General features: G+C 37.2%; 2 protein-coding genes and 1 long non-coding RNA gene across 6 annotated transcripts; all 3 read right to left on the reverse strand.

Annotated features, from left to right (window-relative positions):
• Positions 1-1,111: 1,111 nt before the first annotated feature.
• LOC114517969 lies at positions 1,112-5,982 on the reverse strand. The gene is made up of 5 exons (XM_028537824.1): positions 5,899-5,982; positions 4,481-5,696; positions 2,997-4,381; positions 2,460-2,514; positions 1,112-2,159 (listed from the first exon to the last, which is right to left on the reverse strand). The coding sequence occupies exons 2-5, from the start codon at positions 5,683-5,685 to the stop codon at positions 1,112-1,114; spliced, it is 3,693 nt and encodes a 1,230-aa protein (XP_028393625.1). The 5' UTR covers positions 5,686-5,696; positions 5,899-5,982.
• A 3,397-nt stretch (positions 5,983-9,379) lies between these two features.
• On the reverse strand, positions 9,380-20,701 carry LOC114518388 (L-gulonolactone oxidase-like). Of its 4 annotated transcripts, XM_028538372.1 has the most exons (15): positions 20,600-20,701; positions 20,388-20,436; positions 20,197-20,295; positions 19,616-19,741; positions 18,339-18,433; positions 18,093-18,183; positions 17,644-17,829; positions 11,363-11,470; positions 11,188-11,264; positions 11,017-11,110; positions 10,862-10,917; positions 10,675-10,748; positions 10,311-10,398; positions 9,903-9,993; positions 9,380-9,617 (listed from the first exon to the last, which is right to left on the reverse strand). In XM_028538372.1, exons 2-15 carry the CDS (start codon positions 20,421-20,423, stop codon positions 9,459-9,461), a joined length of 1,380 nt encoding a protein of 459 aa, XP_028394173.1. In that variant the 5' UTR covers positions 20,424-20,436; positions 20,600-20,701; the 3' UTR covers positions 9,380-9,458. The 4 variants fall into 4 exon arrangements, with proteins under 4 accessions (XP_028394173.1, XP_028394175.1, XP_028394176.1 ...); XM_028538373.1 differs by lacking the exons at positions 9,380-9,617; positions 9,903-9,993; positions 10,311-10,398; ... (4 more) ...; positions 11,363-11,470; positions 20,600-20,701 and adding exons at positions 14,118-15,173; positions 15,666-15,756; positions 15,947-16,034; ... (3 more) ...; positions 16,998-17,074; positions 17,172-17,279 and having other exon boundaries at positions 20,388-20,540; XM_028538374.1 differs by lacking the exons at positions 10,311-10,398; positions 20,600-20,701 and having other exon boundaries at positions 9,447-9,617; positions 20,388-20,549.
• Positions 12,718-13,639, reverse strand: LOC114518389. The gene is made up of 3 exons (XR_003686478.1): positions 13,559-13,639; positions 13,353-13,451; positions 12,718-12,841 (listed from the first exon to the last, which is right to left on the reverse strand). It is a non-coding gene; the product is annotated as an uncharacterized LOC114518389 (long non-coding RNA).
• Positions 20,702-20,750: the final 49 nt, after the last annotated feature.

Genomic DNA, 20,750 nt, shown 5'->3' on the forward strand with positions numbered 1-20,750 from the left:
CTCATTCAATAATTGTTTATTATCCATTATCCATCTTGTATCTATGCTCTGATATTGAAAAAAAATGTCCCCGTCCCCTTGGGTTCGTGGTTTCCAAATATATATTTAATCAACCGTCAAACACATGTGGGTAACGTATTAAATTATTAGAATACAATCACGTTTACATCAAAGTTTACTTACCCCAATTTATTACTCCGGCGTCAGCGACGGAGTTGAAAATTCGCCTCGGTTTTGTTTTGTTGTTTTTTTTTTTTTTTTTTTTATTTTTCGTCGTCGCAAGTCCGAAATGGCGCGAAACATTTTAGTAATTAAAACGTGTATGTGACCGTATTTATCTACGTCCCAGTCTTATCTCCTAAGAGTTGTGGTGCACAGCTTTGGCTAATTTTCGGATGCGCGATTCGATTTCGCTCGCATGATACGGCAATTCCTCCAAGAGGAACAAATAAACCGTTCTTTTCATGCTTTTCGATTAAGTTTAGATTAAATTGGGGTAAAAATATATTTAATACATGTAGATTCTGGTCCTATTTTAATAATATCGCTGCTATTTCGCCGTTTAACAAGATGATGTGGTCGTGTATGGGCGCGTTGACACGTCGTAATTTGCACAGGATTGAAGATATAATATATAAGCGCGAATGCCAAAAGCAAAGTGTAACACAAAGCGAATGTATCATGCGGTTTATTTACATTTTTGAACAATTAAACTTCTATACTTTTTAAAGTACGATGTGCTTCTGAATTTCGCGATCGAACATTTAGGTTCGCATGCAAGGCATCTAAATGCGAATATGAACTGTATTGTTTATGTTCAGAAGCTCTATATTAAAGACTGGCACGTGCGCCGGAGTTAACGCCAGAACAGGCGTCTTGTCTAAATTTAAAATGTGCCTAAAAGTATTAAAATTAGAAAAAGTGCAATTACTAAACTATCGGATTATAAAAGTCATTGCTACTATATAAAATGAAATATTTTAAATGAAATTGATTAAAATTCCAATTTTTCTCCGTTTTATGGCTGTGGTAATCGTCTATTCTTATGTCTGTCGATGATGTAAAATATCAACCTTACTGCCAGAAGGATGTTGAATTGTGATTTCGGAACTTAGCCGGTTTCCATCGCACCTTCCCCCAATGTACGTAGATGCCTCCTTACGATTTCATTTAACTCATCAGGACGAGATGTCACCCGTTCAAGAAATACTCCCGGAGCGTGCAACACTTTCCCACTACCTGATGTGACACGCATATCTTCGTCAAAAATCCTTCTCAAAATTTCAACGTTATGGATATGATCGCAAGCAGGTGGTCCTATTCTGTTGGCGAGTTGCTTCAAAAGTAACACCAGCCCAGCTATGGCAGGGGTGGCAAATGATGTGCCAGCACGTGCTGTTGTTGCTGTTTTCGCTTTTGTTTGTGTTTTTTCTGTTGTTTCTGTCGTTACTGCTAGCGGAATATCTTCACCAATAGCATAAACGTCGATATGCCCGCAAGAGTTGAATTTAGATTCACGACCACATCTGTCGCGGGCACCAACGGATATTACACTTTTAAGTCTAGCGGGAAAGCACGACTCGACTGCATATTCGCCAAGGTTGCCGGCTGCAGCAACAAATACCACTTTTTTCTCCGTAAGACTCAAAATCTTTTTCTCAATTTCATCCTGGTTCTCTGTGATATCAAGCGATATTGAGACAACATCAATTTGAATATGTTCATGCAATATTTTCATTTTTATATCATCAAGTGCTTTGAGAACTGCTTCAGAAAAACAACGATTTCCTTCAGTCACTCGATAGGCAAAGCAAGCTGCACCTGGCGCAACGCCTTCATGGATAAAAGTTGTTTCATCTATTTGAGCTGCCGAGCCAATTGCAATGCTAGCACACAAAGTACCATGCTCATCAAATCTATTTGATAGCGTTGGCAAGAAACAATCAATGGAGGTGATCTGTTTTCCTAGTAATGTGGCATATTGACAGTCGACAGCAGAATCAAGAATAGCGATGTTAGTTCCCGTGCCATCTAAGTCGGTTCCAAGAGATGTCCTCAATTTCCACAAAAATGACGCTGACGATGTCGATGTTGTAAGTGCTGCTAGAGCATTTGAGCTTATGACATGTTGGGGAACATCTGTCGTAGTGCCGGGATATCTGAATGCAACAAAAACAATCACAAATATGCCACCAAAGACGCAAGCAACAATCCAATGTTTAATATCAGCCAAACTCAAAGAAACATTTAATTCCTTGTGTTGTTTCAGTTCAGATTTCTGAATTGCTCGTTGTTGATAAATTTGAATTTTTGCCCGAGCACTATATCTTCTATGATCCCAATTAAGGACAAAAGTACGCAATTCTGAAAGTTTAACTACTTTCTGTGAAAATATATCGGCACCAGTATCGCTGTATTTATTGTTTCGCAACCGAAGAACTTGCAAAGAGCTTAGGTACCCAGTTTCAATTGCCTTAGCGAGTAACTCCAAACCAGTGTCGTTTATTTTATTGTCTGACAAATCAAGTATACTAAGATTCAAATACTTTAGTGCGTCCAAAAGCGATGGCACATCTTCATCAGTGATGTCATTCCTAGATAAATCAAGTCTTTTCAGGTGCTTGAGATGTTTTATTCCATTTAATAACATTGTAACATTTGTTTTGTCGTAAATATCACTCCATGTCATTGCAGTTCTTGCAGATGTGGAAGAGATGGGAACACCGATGCAATACCACTAGTACTGCCATTGTGTGTCAGGGTAAGTTCGAGTACCTTCAAACTGTGAAATTGTTTTAATGCATTTACGATTGCCTCGGCACCTTCATTGATGGATTCATTCGTTAGTAGATCCCAACTAAGCGAAAGAAATAACACTTGGAGGTCTACTAATGATTTTAGCCCTTCGCCTAACTCTTTTACGCCAGTATTTCCGCGAATACCGTCGAAGTCAAAGGCAATATACAGTGATAAATTTCTTAAGTTGGTCATCTTACTTATCACAGACACAATTCCAAAGCCATCATATCGCAGATTCGAAAAAAAATTGAGCTCCAATGCAAGCTCTGGAACGGCAACTCTTTTTATTCCCTGAAGCATTTCAGTTGCATTGTGAAATCTACAGATACGGCATATAATCGACAAACTTTGTAAGTTGGTTAGGTACCTCAGTTCCCCAAACAATGATGTCATGTTTACGCTCCCCGGAATGTTCCCGATGAGAACAAGAGTTAAACTTTTTATATTCCTCATGTTTCTAAATTGGAACTGCAGATTGCCGGGAATATTATTAAGACCATTAAAAACTACACCCAGCTTCAGATGATTTAGGGAAGGAAGGTTTTTTAATGCCATTTCAAGAACTCCATCTCTGATAACATCAACGTGAACCAACAAAACAAGAGAGGTCAAATTGCCAAAGGACTTCAATGTATCAGCTAAAAGCAAGACACTTTTATTATTCTTGAACGTCATGAACGACAATTCCAGGTGTTTGAGGCGTTTCTCAAATACGGAAAGAAAGTTCATTACTGACATTACGGTCATAACACCAGCGTCTTCTCTTACCGCAGTTAGCGACAGCCAGGTTATTTTTGGTCCAACTGCAAGATGTTTTACATCTACAATATCCAATATTTCGTGCTCGTAGAGTTTAAAATAATCTTCAATCACTGAAATACACGATGCAATTTTTTCTGATACTAATGCCTCTATGTCTAATTTGTACAATGGTGACCTTAGCAAGACATGTCCAATATACCAGCAGTCTTGTTCCATTAACGCATTAACATCCAATGTCAATGAGTTACTTTCAGTTATTACACCAGCTGCCTTTAACAAAGGGACGAAATTTTGCCCAGGCTGGTGAGCACATTTTATCATATAAAGTTTATGATTACGGTACACACTTTCCACTGTGAAACTAACAAATGTTCGAGAAAGATATTCACTGTCATAGTTTTTGGCGTTTTTGTTGCCAATTATGCCTAGAAAAAACTTGTACACTTCGTACATAGAGGTATGCTGAGCGTACGAAAGTCGTTCATTCCTTGGCAATGTGGTCAAATGGAGAGCAGCGAAAAGCTCTTGAAATGTGGGATGTGAATAATAGTATTTATATAGCCTCGCACCGTCGCTATCATCAATAGGTACCACCTTGAAAAGGCTAAATTCTTCAAGTTTAGCAGATATGTTCAAGTTAGCAGGCAGTTCATTGAAAGATGTAGAAACGAGGGCGTTTTTTCTCATGCCAGGCATCAGCCCTTCAAAGGATAGTTGATAAATTTTCCGAAAGATGATACATAAATTAGTTTCGCTGTCCACATCGTAAAGGCAGTTTCTTAATGAGCTCGTATTCTCTGTATACCGTTCTTCATTTTGCCTAATAGTTAAGGTGAGAAAATTCAGGTAAAGAATTGTTTCAGTATCAATGACAGACAGAGGGTCGTCATTTTCTGTCACGAGTGTGACATATACTAACATAGATAAATGCAGTGGTAAATAACAGGACTGTCGAACATTTTGGTAGATGGAAAGATAATGATTGATGATTCGTCGCTTAGCTTCTGGGAGCTTTATTTGTTCAAGATAACTCCGTATACTTGCGCTTCCAAATCCAATTATTTCAACTTGTCGATCAAAATAACCTGTTATGTTTTCAACAGCAGTTGGCCGTGACGTTAATATTACGATTGCTTTCTTCAAAGAAATTTTCTTCAGCAGATCATGAATATAATTAGAAGGTTCATGGTAATCATCATAACCATCAAGCAAAAAGATAACACCTGCTCCTACTTTCGTTTCTATATACTTCGATATTCGCTTGATGCTATCGGATTGAAAAGACTCATCACGACAAACTTTAAGCAGCTCTACCAAGCTGTCAATTCTTTTTAGTGAATCACGAAGATGTATTTTGACAACAAGATAGAAACGCCTATCATGTAACAATATCTTAGTCATGTATCGTGTGACAGTAGTCTTTCCAACACCAGGCCTGCCGAGAAATAGAACTCTATTCCCTTCTTGAACGCTATCCAGAAATTCACTTAAGGAAACAGTCGCGCCCTTTTCTTCCATTTCCAAATCCACATAACTAATCTTCAGTTCACGTAGTTTCTTTGGCAGAAAAAGGGTGGTTTCGAAAACTGGTTCCCTTTCATATATTTCCGATAGTTGCTTGTAATATCGTTTTAATGTTCTAGGCCGATAAGGTTCGTCCAGAACATTAACATGTTCGCACGTGGTCCTTATATCATCAGAACGGTTAATCAAGCCAATATTACGCAACACTTCAGCAAGAAATCTACAAGTCACCGGATTTTCGGTTCCTCCCTCGAACCATAGTTTTATTATTCGTTTAATAGAACTTTGCGGATTCTGTTCAGTACGTATTTTTTCAACATCGTCATACATTTCCATTCCCAAAAGTTGCCTGCCAAATTCCTCGCTTTGGTAAATCGAAATTTCTTTAGAGATATCTTCGTATTCTATATTTCCATCTCTGTCAATAACAGGAAATTTAAAAACAGTCTGTTCATCCAGAGCAAAATTTGCCAACTGCGATGTTGTTATTTCGCTTGCTCGATTTCTGTCTTCTAAAGCAGTGTCTGCATCGCCACCGCGACAGATGCAAATTGCTAAACTCACAACAACTTGCAACCCAAGACAGAGTTTTGCCATCATCTTTCACGAGTCTCAAAACGAAAAAAAAACTCACATCAGAATACGCTCATTCACGATTCAAACTTGGCATTTTTGGCAAGTAAACACTTTAAAATGCGACTAAAACCCTTTAAATGAGACTAGATATCACCTAAGCGTTTTTGTAAAAGCACCGTAAAAAATATAATATCAATAAGAGAAATATTTATAATAATGTCAGATAATCAAACCTACTATATGTCATCAGAATCGATTTCTTCCTTGTATTTCTTCCTTGCATGCAGAAATGCAGTGCGATCACTATTCACTATAGGGTCTGTAAGAAACCAAAATGAGTTTCGTGCATGACCTCAGTCCATGGCCATTTTTAATACATTTTCCATACATTCAGTATGATTACATCATAGTACCATAGGCATACCAGGTCTCATTACTAGGGAGGTGGGAGCTGTAAGCATTTCGCTCAATTACACCTATTGTCATGACATCATAAGTAAACGTGTTGTTGGTACAGTTGATTCCGTTGGATGAATCATATTACTTTATACATCTAATGCCATCAACAACATACATTTGGACTTAAATTATTGGACAAATACCATAAAAAGCAACAATTAATTCCATGAAGCCCTACGTCTAAACTGTATATTTACAGTATCTAGTTCTGACAGTTCCCATGCAAAGTCTAGCAAACTGCATGTCGAAGTTCGAACACTATATACATGCAGATGTATTTTATTTGTTGAAACTTATTGCTTTAGCTGTATTTCAAGCGCTGTTGAGAGTGATTAAATAGTGGGATGATTTCTTACAAAACTAAGTGCTCATGCAAAGTTCTACCAAGGCAACAGAAAAAACATTACGAGACGACAAAACATTAAGCAGCACATGTAAGCATAGGGCGCGTTAGCATGCATGTACTGGGTTGCTCATTTTGCAGACTTTTTACACGTGATTTGTTACAGGGTTAAACTAACCGGCTTGTCACAAATTGACCTCACTTCACAAGATGTTTACATGAGAATTGGAGATAAATCAGATAATTTTGATTCATTTAGTGCAAGTGCTGATTGATGGATCTAGCTTGCTTTAGAACTATTGTAGTTTGTATAACCTATACATACATAATTATGTTATCTCAATTTTCCTATGTTGTAGTCTATCATTTGTTTAGAGTTATTTATGTATTTTTAATCTGTACACATGCTGATTTTTGGAAGTCAGCTTTTGCTGAAGTAAAAGATTTATAGCGTGTGAAAATAAAGTTTAATCTTATCTTATTTTGTTAAACACAGATAGTTAGATAGTTAGATGGTATAATCAATATACAATTATAGCGGTAGGATTGCTAAACAACCTGCAATTATTGGTTAAACTAAATATTAAATCCATATGCAGTAGGAAGTAGATAATGTACTCCCTACGCCACATGCAGTTATACAGGGTGTATCAAAAAAAAGGTAATCCAACTTTGGTGCGCTATTGTACGTGAACTACTTGTTCTATTAACGAATTTTTTTCACATTCCGAAAGGTTATGCTTTTAACTATCGAATGACATGTTTTTGATACCAAATGGTGAAAAAATGAGCAAATAGGAGGCTGATAAAAAGTGTTAGTCGAAATCGCATATTTTCACCTCTGAGAGTTGGGACTAAAACCATTGAAAATTAACTCAGTCTCTTTAGGACTTAATTGAAGAATTTTGCTTTTGAATAAACTACCCGCATATGCATATTAAGTAGGAATAAGGAGAACATTCCAAGCAATGCGGCATAAAACCAGTGCAAGCTGTGACATGTTCATGATTAATTGTTTTTTTCTTTTGTTATGCACTGCTTTAATTAGGCTCAAAGGTGAAAATATGCGATTGCGACTAACATTTTTTATCAGCCTCGTATGTGCTCACTTTTTCACCATTTGGTATTAAAAACATGTCATCCGATAGTTAAAAGCCTGATCTTTCTGAATGTGAAAACAATTCGCTCATAGACTGAGTAGTTCACGTACAATAGCTTGTTGAAGTTGGATTACCTTTTTTTTGATACACCCTGTATATTTCAGATAAGAACGTCTAACGTTATAAAATAGCTGTTATTTCATATAAATAGACAACATATATAGTGGCACCTAGAAATCTGATGTGAAATGGGGTTATTGCTATGCTGTTTTATAGCACTGTATTCATTGTGATGCTTGTGAGCTCTTGTGAGTTGTGTTAGACAGTCGGAACAGGCATAAAGGCGAATAATACCAATAATACCATATACCAATGGCAATGTAACAATTTCTCTAACCAAGGGCTGGTTGTTTAAAACCCTTTAACGACGGGAGGCCGGTTGTGCGACTCTGGAATAGCGATTGCATCACCAATGGGATCGCGATGCAGAAGAATAGTAATTGTTTTACTGTTATAAAATTGCTTAAAGGGCAAAAAACAAGGGATAAACCTCGCATAATTCAATCGTCATTGTAAATACCCATACAATAGCTTGTGTACTAAACGACGGCCGGGGGAACTCTAAATGACTAAATCGACCTAAAATACCATGCATCAAGCAGTAAATAGCGCGACAAATTGAGTGATTTCACTGACACAAACCGTGAAGCCAACCCCAGGTATAAGAGTCAATCACAGAGTCAATATGTTCAATATGAGCGCTTAATGCATTATGAGAATAATACTTTATATTGAAGCACTGAGAAAAGTCTGAGATTATAGCTCGGTGTATTGAAGAGCTTGCGAAGGTCAACATGTCGGAATAGAATGATTTCCAAATTGTATTTTTACGTTCCTACTCATATTACTCATATTACGTTCCTACACAAAGTAACTTTGTTCTGAAAAGACAAAGTTGGAGGTGTGGCTCTCTCCTATATTCGCTCCTTTTTTATGAATTTGTATCTAAACAGTTCTTTTTGACCGCTAGTGTACAATAAAAGATTGATTGTCACGATTCCTGATAATAGCAACATTTGAGTAGTTATTTTTGACCGCCAGTGTATATTTTAATAGAATGCTATATATTTTAATTATTTTTAAATAATTTTGTAAAAAGGTATCGAAAAGCCCTTCCCGGGAATACCTTATTGGAATAATAATAATAATACCAAGTCTATATATTCAGACATGTACAATCTGACATGATTTATACAATCTGACTTACATTGTAAACATTCCTCCAAAGCCCAAATACGTTTCATCTAATGGTTATAGCTCAAGCAACAATCAGTCCATGCCTTCGTCGTCGTCGTCGTTTTGGATTACGTAATGTGTAGAGCGAGTACTATTTGTTCATCGTTATTTCCTTCTTCTTGGAGGATCAAATTTCAAATCACAAAATGAGAATCCCCGATTTCAAATTTGACAACGTGGCAGATTATTGTGTTGTGGTGTTGGCTGTTGCGGAATGCTTCATGAATATATTACCTTGGATGGTTGCGCATCGCCACAGGTGGTTTGGAAATGATTCGTTTTACGCGATTTAACAGTATTTCGAAAATATGACTTCGAGGTAGCGCGTTGTATATAATATACACACAAGTAAAATCTATCTATAATCGTGCAGTTCGTGCGTTTTATACATGCAAGTGCAAAATTACGAGCAACTACACCATTACAAGATTATAATCCAGTTTTTAGTTCATGTGCTTCTGAACCACTGCTAGTTAAAAACTTCAGAAAATATGACTTCTATAAAACGGTGCAGAAAATATTTATGAAAAAAGAGATTTAACTTCGTAAACAAGCGATTAAAAAAATAATTTAAAGATTTGCTTTAATCCGGGGTTAAGCTAACCGCCTTTTGAACAATCAAGCCCTGGCGGGAAAATACTTCTTTCTAGATATTCGTTCACAAACAAGCGGTCTGGATCTAGTTTGGTACAGACATTCCGGAAATCGTCGAAGCTCGGGTACACTTCTTGTAAGGCCTGGGGACCAAGCTTATGTGCCTATAAAAAGTTATAAGAAATCAATTGGACTGTACATGTACAAATAATTGATAATATAGCATGTGTCTAGATGCCATATAGTTTAGTCTAGAAATGCCAATGAAATGGTATAGTCAGTAGGAGAGTCCTATCATGCAGTAAATAAAGCGGTTTAGCCCGCCAATGCGTGTTTCTTGTAAGCTGCACATATTCAATATCATGCAGGGATTCGGCGGGTAAAATTAATTTACTAAAGTATGAGGTACTTCGATCAGAAGCGTGATAAAGTTATCAACTTTTATTAACCTTTCCCCAATGTGGTCGACCACCGACAGAAAACATAAGATCCTCGTAGAAATTCCAGTAATCTTCGTATGCAACATCTTTACCGTACGGCCTGAATTAATATACCGAAATTAGTCAGACTGGATACTCTGGTCGTCTTATCAACGGGTTGCTTCAAGCTAGGTTATAATTCATCCGAATTTATGACTAACTTCTTCAACTTGTTATAGTTTGTTATTCAGTGAGACTTCACTGTTTATTTGACTGTATGTCACAACGGCCTTTGTTAGTTACGAATTGTTGATACGAATTAGTTCTGTGAGGTTCTTCGACAAAAATAATAATGGGAAAGCAGTCTCAAGCAAATGTCGCTTTCTCAAGATGGTTTATTTTGCATGCGTGTTTATGCGTTTCCATTCCTCTACCTACCGAAACATTATGATACCAATAAAACAAACGTCTCTTCCAAACGCAGGACTCAAATAAATATCATCTTTCGCCACAAATCTTACTTCAACTATACAAAAAGAACAATTACGTATTAACACGGTAATCGTTGCTTTTTCAGATTGAACGAAGGAATTCTTAAAACTACTCAAGAAATCCAATTGCACCAACCTGACATGCATGCAATGTTTGCTTTTCAATTGGTTTTCTATAAATAATTTCTTAAGCTCTTGTGGCCTATGTCAAAGATCTCCGAGTTGCTCTGACAATTTCGTACCCAGGGACCTCTCTCTTTCGAACCTCTAACTGCAGGTATTTATATCTATACGACTTTCTTATTAAGTACCTGGCATGTGTGCGTAAAATCCTGATTCGTCCAGCCATTTTTTCAGGCTTTTTAACACGAACACCGTTTTCTCTCTAAAGTTGAAGTAATTAATGCATGTGTTTTTCCGGTTAAGTTCACGCGTAAGCAATCAATAATTTTTTAGTTGGATATTTGATGCGTCAGGATATTAATGAACGCCACAAACCTTGGAATCGCCCATTCGTTGACGTACTGCGGGAAAAGGCAGTTGAATGTGAAAATCTAGAGCGAAATTTTTAAAGAAATTAACATTTGATCACTAAAGCCAATTGCAAAGCTGCTCATCCTCAAATCTCTCTCAAAAAGTCATGTTGAACTCACATTCTCTGCCTCGTCAACCACCTCTTCAGGCTGGGATTTCAACCACGTAAAATGATATTTGTTGATGTACGGCACCAGCCACGTGAAGAAAGTACTAACAGAAAATACAAATACGTTTCACTCAGTCAAAAATTCAACTCTGGGGAAATCCAGTTTCATTTTGACACAAACCTCAGCCAGTGCACGAACTGTAGGAGATGGAAGCCAATCAGGTAATCCCAAAACCAACTACTTTTTATCTTCACAGGCTGTTGGAGAGAGTAAAAACGCCTTTATTCATGTTTTGAAAAACTTTAATAACTCATTTTCTCGATTATTCTATTGAGTATTCTCATACACCATCTACCTTATCAGTCTTAACCACATCCCAGACAGCAACGTGATTCGTATGAGGCCACCAGTGGAATTTATAATGTTCAGTCTGTGACAGATCATTCTCAAGCCTATCCAACACCTTCAATTACACAATAATTTCAACAGTTGATATATAGTTTCAGCGAAAGGAGGCTGGTATTTGAATGACATTTTCCTCCCCTGACCCCTGCACTGTGAGTATAGCATTAACTTCTATCTAAGCAATCATTCTTGATCCTCCTGATCCTCCTAATCAAGAGTGCATCAAACTCAGAATTCGACAGCCTAAATCTAGGTGGGATATTCAACGGATCAGTGCTTCCTGAAACATGCTAAAAAACATGCATTCACGTGTGGGAGAATATAAAATGACTTAGAGTGGTCGAATAAGGAAACATCTATTAGGATGGAGGTTGAAAGGGTGAACAGTTTTAAAACACCGCGAAATACAACAATAGTATTATTTATTTATCTCGTCTAACTTTCCCGCCTTTCGCTTTGAGCACAATCGATACGCTTTCTCACATTGCCACGTTATATCCAGTATAATCCCTACTGCTCCAACATGACACCTGGCCGCGTCAAATATATCCTTATTCACGTTGTTGTTGCATTTAACGATTTCTCCACTGGCATCCATCAATGTCATCTCTGTAACCTGAATTTACATGATCAGTGAGGCTTTTACCTCGCTATGTGACACTGAGTTAAATGGGACCGTCAATTAAGGAAAATTCACAGCAAGTTTTCTCAAACATTTGTCCGGCGAGTAACTACAAGTAATTAATGCACTTGTAACAACTTACGTGGGTTGCTAAGACACCGTGCCTCACGCCAGTACCATGTGTTCCCGTTCCAATCAGACCAGCTAGCGAAATGTGGGATACTGAAGGCATTCTAAAAGGTAATTTCAAGACCTTACTCTGTCATTCTTACTTGATGGGGATAGAGGGATTAGAAATGAGAGATAAGAGAGTTTGAACTTACAGTGAAACCGCTAGTCCATGTTTTAATGCCTCTTGGTGAAATTCATGCAGTGTTATACCAGCCTCGGCTTTGATTTGTCCAGTTTCTTTGTTTACCTGGTGGAGGGTGATGATGGATAAGTATGGTTAACTTGTTATACAGGAGTAATAATCGGAGGATAATAATGGTGGGGAATAGTGATGATGGGTAGCTGGGTAATGATTAGGGGCTAGTTATGACATTTGGGATTTGGGATAATGATAATGGTGGAGTGAAGACAGTCATAGGACGACTATAATTTGATGGGAGTGATAATTATAATTGTATTGATATATTGGTGGCAGTAAGGTAGTGATATGATATTCTAAAAAACACTTACAGCGATGATTTTGTTAAATTTTTTCAAACAGATCATGTAATCTGAAGTGCATTGAATATCTGATGGCGAACGTCCATTGCCAATAACTTTAACTTTTTTCTTTTGCTCTGACGCTTCATTCAAAATCTAGAAATTTTTTATCAACTGTAGAAATGCAATTTCAAACTACAATTTCACAAATAAATTGCTACAATCGGCAAAGAACGTTGCACGGGGACCTTGGTCACTGATGAGTGGTGTTCTGCGTGATACTTGTTGTGTTTGATTCAGTATGGGAATCATGGGAAAAATTTATAAAGTGTGAGAATAGAATCTAACGAGACGAAAGATTTTATTCTCCTTAAGACACCTATACCAGAACATATGTTTGGCAGACTATACGTTGTGCAAAATGTTTTGGCAGACGATAACTCATTCATTTTTGGTCATGGTTGATATACGAATAATATAATCGGAAACCAACTAGGCTAATCTTTATTACAATATAAAAATTTTATCGTTTACTGTGGAATTTTACACACAACAGTCTGTCAAAGTTGGATTCAAATTTTCTACACTCGGAAACCGCAACAAAAAAACTTACGCCCAAATATTAGGGCAGTAAAGTTCATTAAGCTTCCAAGCTAAACTTCTTTACCTGCCGAATTTCGTCCAGATTTGATGGCTCAAAGTACAGCTCAGGATTACATTTGAACGTCTTCGACCAGTTTGTGAACTTGTGTCCTTTTATGCCGTTCTTTGGGAAAAAACAAGAACAATTTCGCTTCGCAACAATTGATCTTAGGAAGGCAATAATTTTCGTAAAAGATCGGAATGAAATAATTCTTTAAAAAATAAGCTTACAAGGCTTGATGAATCAGTTCTCTTCACGGCTCCAGTGTGACTTTCCATTCTGATGAACTTTGTTGATCAACTGCAGATCTAACAAGTACAAACTAAGGTGGTTCTCGCTCGCTGGCTAGATATATTTGGACGTTCCCCTTTGACAGAATTCAGCAGGCAGGCGTTTTTCTATATATATCATGCAGAGTCGGTAATCCATTCTGTACGTGACAGATCCGCGCAGCATTGTAAGCCAATTGTCATGCACGTCTGCTTGTTTATTTTTACACTTATCATTTCACACTTGTTAAATTTACGTGACAGATGCAATCAGGTACTTGACCATATACTTTTTGCGCGGTCGAGCTTAATTCTGTCGGTGCCGAAAATCGAATTAACTCCCTAACGTCAGGTTTCTAGGAAGACCCTTTCAGAGTCTTTAATCCACTTGTGAGTGATTTGGGCATTTGATCACTCTTCAGAGCATTTTCCATATTCCTATACTTTTCGGTATATATACGCATCCCTTCCTGAACATTTTTGGCCAAAGCCAAAATGAAATAAATAGAGAAACAAGACATGACAAAAGTATTATATTATATTCCCTGGGATATTTACCTTCCTCTCAACGTTCATGCCTGTCTGCAGGCATATCTATGTTCAAGATGTTTATGTTCCTGGTTTGGTGAAAAATTGTTTAGAAATAAAAGTCTTTGTTCGAGGGTCACGTCTTCAAAATTTCAAAGTCTCGTCTCCATGCACTTAATCATGCAATCACCGTGAACATGTCAAAATGGTCGACATAATGGACGACAACACAAATGTATACATCTTCAGGCGGTTGTATGAAAATCTTAACTTCTAACGTTTGCATGCAAACTACCGTGAACCAAAGTCCATCAAAGACGTTTTAACGTTTATTTTCGGTGACGTTTGCTTTCCCAAACGTTACATTCTATAAGTTCACTAACAAAACGCTTTATAACATTTTTAATTTTATCCTATTCGACATTTTGAACAATTGTTAGTCATTACCGATGTCAAACATATAGGTTTTCACTTTACATCTTTCTTTGTTAGACAACATTTTAACTTGAATCATTGTAAATTTAAATTTCCAAGGTACAACTTTTGAGCGAGCAAATCGTACTTTTTGTCTATAGAACATGACGCTTACCCAACGCAAACGTAACCGGAAGCCAACAACTTAAACGGTTTTTTAAATGAAAAACAAAACGTTTGATTCGACACGGTTCACGGCGGTAGCTTGCAAACGGTAGGACATTTTGCGTAGTTAAATTGAAGTTAACACCAAAATACTGGGTTAGAATTGGCGAATTCTTGCCATATATTATATATGGTTAAAATTCAACAATTTTTTTTCATACAACGTACATAATCCAAATCGGCAAGAGAGACATGTTCACGACAATTACGACAAAAGTTCGACAATTTGTGCACGAGGGATAACAAAAAACACTGGAACTGATGATTATTTCAGTTCTGGCGGGAAAAGTGTTCTTTCTAGATATTCGTTCACAAACAAGCGGTCTGGATCGAGTTTGGCGCAGACATTGCGGAAATCGTCGAAGCTTGGGTAAATTTTTCGCAGGGCCTGGAAACCAAGCTTATGTGCCTATAAAAAACGAAACGGTTATTAGAGGCCAATCAGGATATAAGAATCTCAATCACTGATCTACACTAGAATAGTCCATATCTAGTAGAGGTCAGTGTTTCGAACAGCTTCGTTGGGCGAAACGCTCGCCAATGACGCTCACCAAGATCACTGATCTATAAATATACGGAGGTCACCGGCCCAGACCATTAACCTTAGTATTTTACTCGGCAATGGAAGAGCCTGCCAGTTGATAGGTTACTCAAACTATTTAGTTTGCGGGCATTCAGGTTCGCGTGTGTGTCATTCGCGGAAACCTCGCGGAGCTGATAAAAATTTCGAGATGGCGGGAAACCACGGTGAAGCCGTAGATTTTGTTCAATAATAGAGCCTTTCTGCTCGGAAAACTTGGGTTAAATATTACTCCATGAGAATGATATATCATCCTTTAGGGGTTATACTTTATCGAATCATAAACTAAGCGAGTGATAAAATTGTAAACTTAATATTAACCTTTCCCCAATGTGGTCGACCTCCAGCAGAAAGCATAAGGTCTTCGTAAAAATTCCAGTAATCCTCATGTGCGACTAATTTACCATACGGCCTGAAATGAAATGGCTGGTTATACTTCCGTTGTCATTACTGGTTTTTTAACAAGCTAACAAATTATCCAAGTTGTTAGTTTTCGCATTTTGCGATAGCTTCCTTTTCCAACATCACAACATGCAGTATCTTGTTAGAGTATATACTATAATTTGCCACAAGGAATCACTTTGTATTCGTTATGCACCTACCGATACATTATGATTCCAATGAAACAGACGTCTCTTCCAAACGCAGGACTCAAATAAATATCATCTTTCGCCACAAACCTTACTTCAACTATACAAAAAGAACAGATATGTATTAACACGGTAATCGTTGCTTTTTCAGATTGAACGAAGGAATTATTAATACTATATTCAAGAACATCATTTGCACCGACCTGGCATGTGTGCGTAAAAATGTGATTCATCCAGCCAGTTCTTTAATTGTCTTAAAACATATGGTGTTTTTTCTCTAACGTACAAAAAAGCACAATGAACCATGATTTAGCTGTGAAGACATATTACAAGATTTTACTGATAATGCATATGAATGACTTAGGGCCGGTTGTTCGAAAGGCGTTTAGCTCAAACGGTGGATAAGCTAAAATTTAAAAGTACTCTCATACACCTTGTGAATGACTGAACCTGCATTTTATGCATTAAATATGTACATTCATTGAAAATTAAGCTATTTACATCAAAATGTTCCACCTCACCTGTCCAGTAAAGAGATCATTTTGTTTTTCATTTTGAACTTATCCACCGTTTAAGCTAAACACCTTTCGAACAACCGGCCCCAGGTGTATGAACTGATATTGTGATGCTGCTATACCACAAGTCACCAACTGGGAAAGCCGAAAAATTAGCTTAACCAGTCTGGCTTCCTTTAGTTGAAAATTTGACTTGAAAAATTATTTAACATGCACAAACCTTGGAATCGCCCATTCGTTGACGTACTGCGCGAAAAGACAGTCGAATGTGAAAATCTAGAGCGAAATTTCGAAAGAAATTAATATTTGATCACTAAAACCAACTGCAAAACTGCTCATCCTCAAATCTTCCCCCAAAAAATCATGTTGAACTCACTTTCTCTGCCTCGTCAACCACCTCTTCAGGCTGCGATTTCAACCACGTAAAATGATATTTGTTGATGTACGGCACCAGCCACGTGAAGAAAGTACTAACGGAAAAATGCAAATACGTTTCACTCAGTAAAAAATTCAATTCTGGGGAAATCCAGTTTCATTTTGACACAAACCTCAGCCAGTACACGAACTGTAGGAGATGGAAGCCAATCAGGTAATCCCAAAACCAACTACTTTTTATCTTCACAGGCTGTTGGAGAAAATAAAAACGCCCTTATTGATGTTTTGAAAAACTTTAATAACTCATTTCTCGATTATTCAGTTGAGTATTTTCATACACCATCTACCTTATCAGTCTTAACCACATCCCAGACAGCAACGTGATTCGTATGAGGCCACCAGTGGAATTTATAATGTTCAGTCTGTGACAGAGCATTCTCAAGTCTATCCAGCACCTTCAATTACACAATAATTTCAACACAGGTTGATATATAGTTTCAGCGGAAGGAGGCTGGTATTTGAATGGCATTTTCCTCCTCCCCCCCCTGCACTGTGAGTACAGAATTTGTTTCTATCTAAACAATAATTCCTGACCCTCCTAATCAAGAGTGCATCAATCTCAGAATTTGACAGCCTAAATCTAGGTAGGATGTTCAATGGATCAGTGCTTTCTGAAACACGCTAAAAACATCCATTCACGTATGGGAAAATATAAAATGACTTAGAGTGGTCGAATAAGGAAACATCTATTCGGATAAAGGTTGAAGGGTGAACAGTTTTAAAACATCGCGAAATACAACAATAGTATTATTAATTTACCTCATCTAACTTTCCCGCCATTCGCTTTGAGCACAATCGATACGCTTTCTCACATTGCCACGTTATATCCAGTATAATCCCTACTGCTCCAACATGACACCTGGCCGCGTCAAATATATCTTTATTCACCTTGTCGTTGCATTTAACGATTTCTCCTCTGGCATCCATCAATGTCATCTCTGTAACCTGAATTTACGTGATAGAACTTCATTCTAAGCCAGATTTCCATTCGGGGGCAAAATGTCACGTCATTGACTTTAAAGAGCGTTTTCATACAAAAATCCGCCCCAAAAAGTAGCATCACACTTTTTATCAGTCGCACGGATAAATTCATTTGGAGGAAAACGAACTTTAGCGATAGGGTTAGAATCAATGACATCAGGGGATGCATATCACATTAGGGGTTGCACCAGAAACTACATGGTGATATAACCACAGTTGTGACTCACATTAGTTGCTAAGATACCATAATTGGCACCAGTGCTGTGTGTTCCTGTTGCAATTAGACCAGCGAGTGAAATATGAGATACTGAAGGAATTCTGAAAGACAATTTCAAAAACTTTCATTGGCATTTAAATCCAAGCAATGAAGTGAACCACAAACTCCAATTATCATGTCACAATATTTTAAACATACACCCCCCCTAGAATCTGTCGTATTGCATGAAACCCTAAAATAGAAGGGATAAACATACGGTGAAACTCCTAGTCCATGTTTTAGGGCTTCTTGGTGAAGTTCATGAAGTGTTGTACCCGCTTGTGCTTTGATTTGTTGAGTCTCTTTATTGACCTGGTATTAGGGATAAGCAGGGGCGGATTAGCGTTATGAGTGTCACCGGGCGATAGGCCAAAAGGGCCCACCTGATGACGTCATTGAAGGAAGACAATATTGGGATTTTTTTAATCGTTGTTGCGCAATAAGCCTCGTTTTCGTGCAATATGAAGGCACAGCCACTAAGTTTCGAAATTGGTATATTTTACTTATTTACATAATGTGCGTTTATGTATGCTAAACTAAAGCCGCTTTTAGTAAATTATGTCACCTGAATATGATGACATCGACGGTCTATATTTATCTATAACATGAGTCAGCAAAATGTTCGGAATGTTTGCCATTGTTTGGTATGCATTGGGCTTGTGTAACACGGGTAAAAGTGCAACTTACGATACAATACTAGTTTAACTCTGTCCCGTACTTGCAAGACATAATTTCGGTTTTCCTGTAGTTCCAATCGAAATCGTGATTTTATTTTGTTGCTATTATTTCCAATAGGCTCGATCGCAAACAGGTTTTGAGACATTGCAAGCTTATAACAAGCACCCATAGCCAGGGCCCCCTTATTTTACAAGAGTGGGGGCCCACCGGGGCATCGCCCGGTAGCCCGGTGGGCTAATCCGCCCCTGGGGATAAGGTGTGATTAATGCAGTTTCATCAGTAGAAGGCACTGGTAATGGCAAATTAGCTATAATGTTCAGTTGATGATGATGTTATTGATTATATATATATTTAGTTATTGTGATGGATCAGTGATGATAATGGTGAGTGTAAAGGCCCATTTACACTACAAGATTTGTCGTATACAATTGTACCCTGGCGTATGTGAACATATGAATACAAGTATAAACATGACACTTTAAATTCCACCCTGAACAATATAAATGAAGATTGTGGCATAGGCCCTATTTTGCACCTGTCAGAATGATAATTGCATGCAACGTATTGTGTAATCTAAATAGGCCTATGATGGCAGGGTAATGATGATGATGGCAGAGTGATAATTATGATGGTTGGGTGATGATAATGGTAAGGTTATGTTGATAAAATTTATTTCATTATACAATTGTAATTTTGGCAGTACTATATTTGAGGTGATCATGAAAGTTGTAATAAAAGTGGTTTGTAATGGAGTAATACTAACACTTATGGCAGTGACAGGAAACGGTTAAGGTCTAATATTTAATGAACACTCACATCAATAATTTTGTTGAATTTTCTCAAGCAGATCATGTAATCAGAAGTACATTGAATATCTGATGGTGAATGACCATTGCCAACAACTTTAACTTTTTTCTTTTGTCTTGAGGCTTGATTAAGAATCTGAAAGTGTTCATTTAATAATTTTAAATTTGACCATACCATTAATGACTCAATGAGTAATATAAAAAGCCTGGTTGTATGCATAATAATATCATTCAGCAATGTTTCATGATCTTTGTGATTGATATGTAAAGAGGGAAATTTTTCTAACAAAGACATAATTAAGGTAATGACCGTAGAGATCAATGTAATATGTATGTTTATATAAAGCATCACATGATTTTGTAACTTTAAATGTTCGCGGTAGTTACATAATTGACCGAAGGTTACGCAACGCAAATAACACGAGTTACACGACGAATGCACGTGTTTGTACCACAGTACCAGCTACATTAAATTTTAAATACTAGCCCTTTTCTACTGGGACTCGTTGTTCGAAAGGCTTTTAGCTTAAACGGTGGATAAAACAAAGAAACGATAAAATTATCATATCACATCCACATGACTTCACATACCTCGCGAATTTCGTCTAAATTTGATGGCTCGAAATATAGTTCGGGACTGCATTCGAATGTTTTCGACCAATTGGTGAATTGATATCCTTTTACACAATTCTTTTAAGAGAAAGAAACAAGATGCATTTCAATCTGCTACAACAAAGACAAAAGTCGTAGTATATAGAACTGTATTTACAAAATAAGCTTACAGGAGTCGGCGAACCAGCGCTCATCTCTGTATCCATGTGACTTTAATTACTTTAAGATACCAATCGAATCGATGACAACTTTGTTATATATTGTGACGAAAGCGATTATGTAATGTACTAAATGCGATTGCCGAGATGCTGTTATTATAAATTGTATATTTCAGTTTAATACAATATTTGCAATTCAAATGATGCTGTCTTTACATAAATACCTCTTTATCGAAATATGAAATGTTTTCAGTGCCGGCATGTATTATGCATACAAGTACAAGTTACATGTGTTTCAATAATTCAATTCATTGTCTTCCTATTCCCAACCTGCTTCCTTTTTCGAGAAATTTGAAATCGATATTTCTAGTAATT

The sequence above is a fragment of the Dendronephthya gigantea genome, unplaced genomic scaffold (assembly GCF_004324835.1).
Source record: "Dendronephthya gigantea isolate DGI-Jeju-01 unplaced genomic scaffold, DenGig_1.0 000010F, whole genome shotgun sequence".
Lineage (NCBI taxonomy): Eukaryota > Metazoa > Cnidaria > Anthozoa > Malacalcyonacea > Nephtheidae > Dendronephthya > Dendronephthya gigantea.

Coding starts and splice junctions, on each gene's coding strand:
- LOC114517969 (XM_028537824.1), bottom strand. CDS start 5,685: ATGATGGCAAAACTCTGTCTTGGGTTGCAAGTTGTTGTGAGTTTAGCA. Junction 4,382..4,480: donor TTACCACTGCATTTATCTAT/GTTAGTATATGT, acceptor CTTAACTATTAG/GCAAAATGAAGAACGGTATA. Junction 2,160..2,459: donor GCTAAGGCAATTGAAACTGG/GTACCTAAGCTC, acceptor TGTTGCATTCAG/ATATCCCGGCACTACGACAG.
- LOC114518388 (XM_028538372.1), bottom strand. CDS start 20,423: ATGGATACAGAGATGAGCGCTGGTTCGCCGACTCCT. Junction 18,184..18,338: donor CATGGACTAGGAGTTTCACC/GTATGTTTATCC, acceptor ATTGTCTTTCAG/AATTCCTTCAGTATCTCATA. Junction 9,994..10,310: donor ATTGGTATCATAATGTTTCG/GTAGGTAGAGGA, acceptor ATATTAATTCAG/GCCGTACGGTAAAGATGTTG.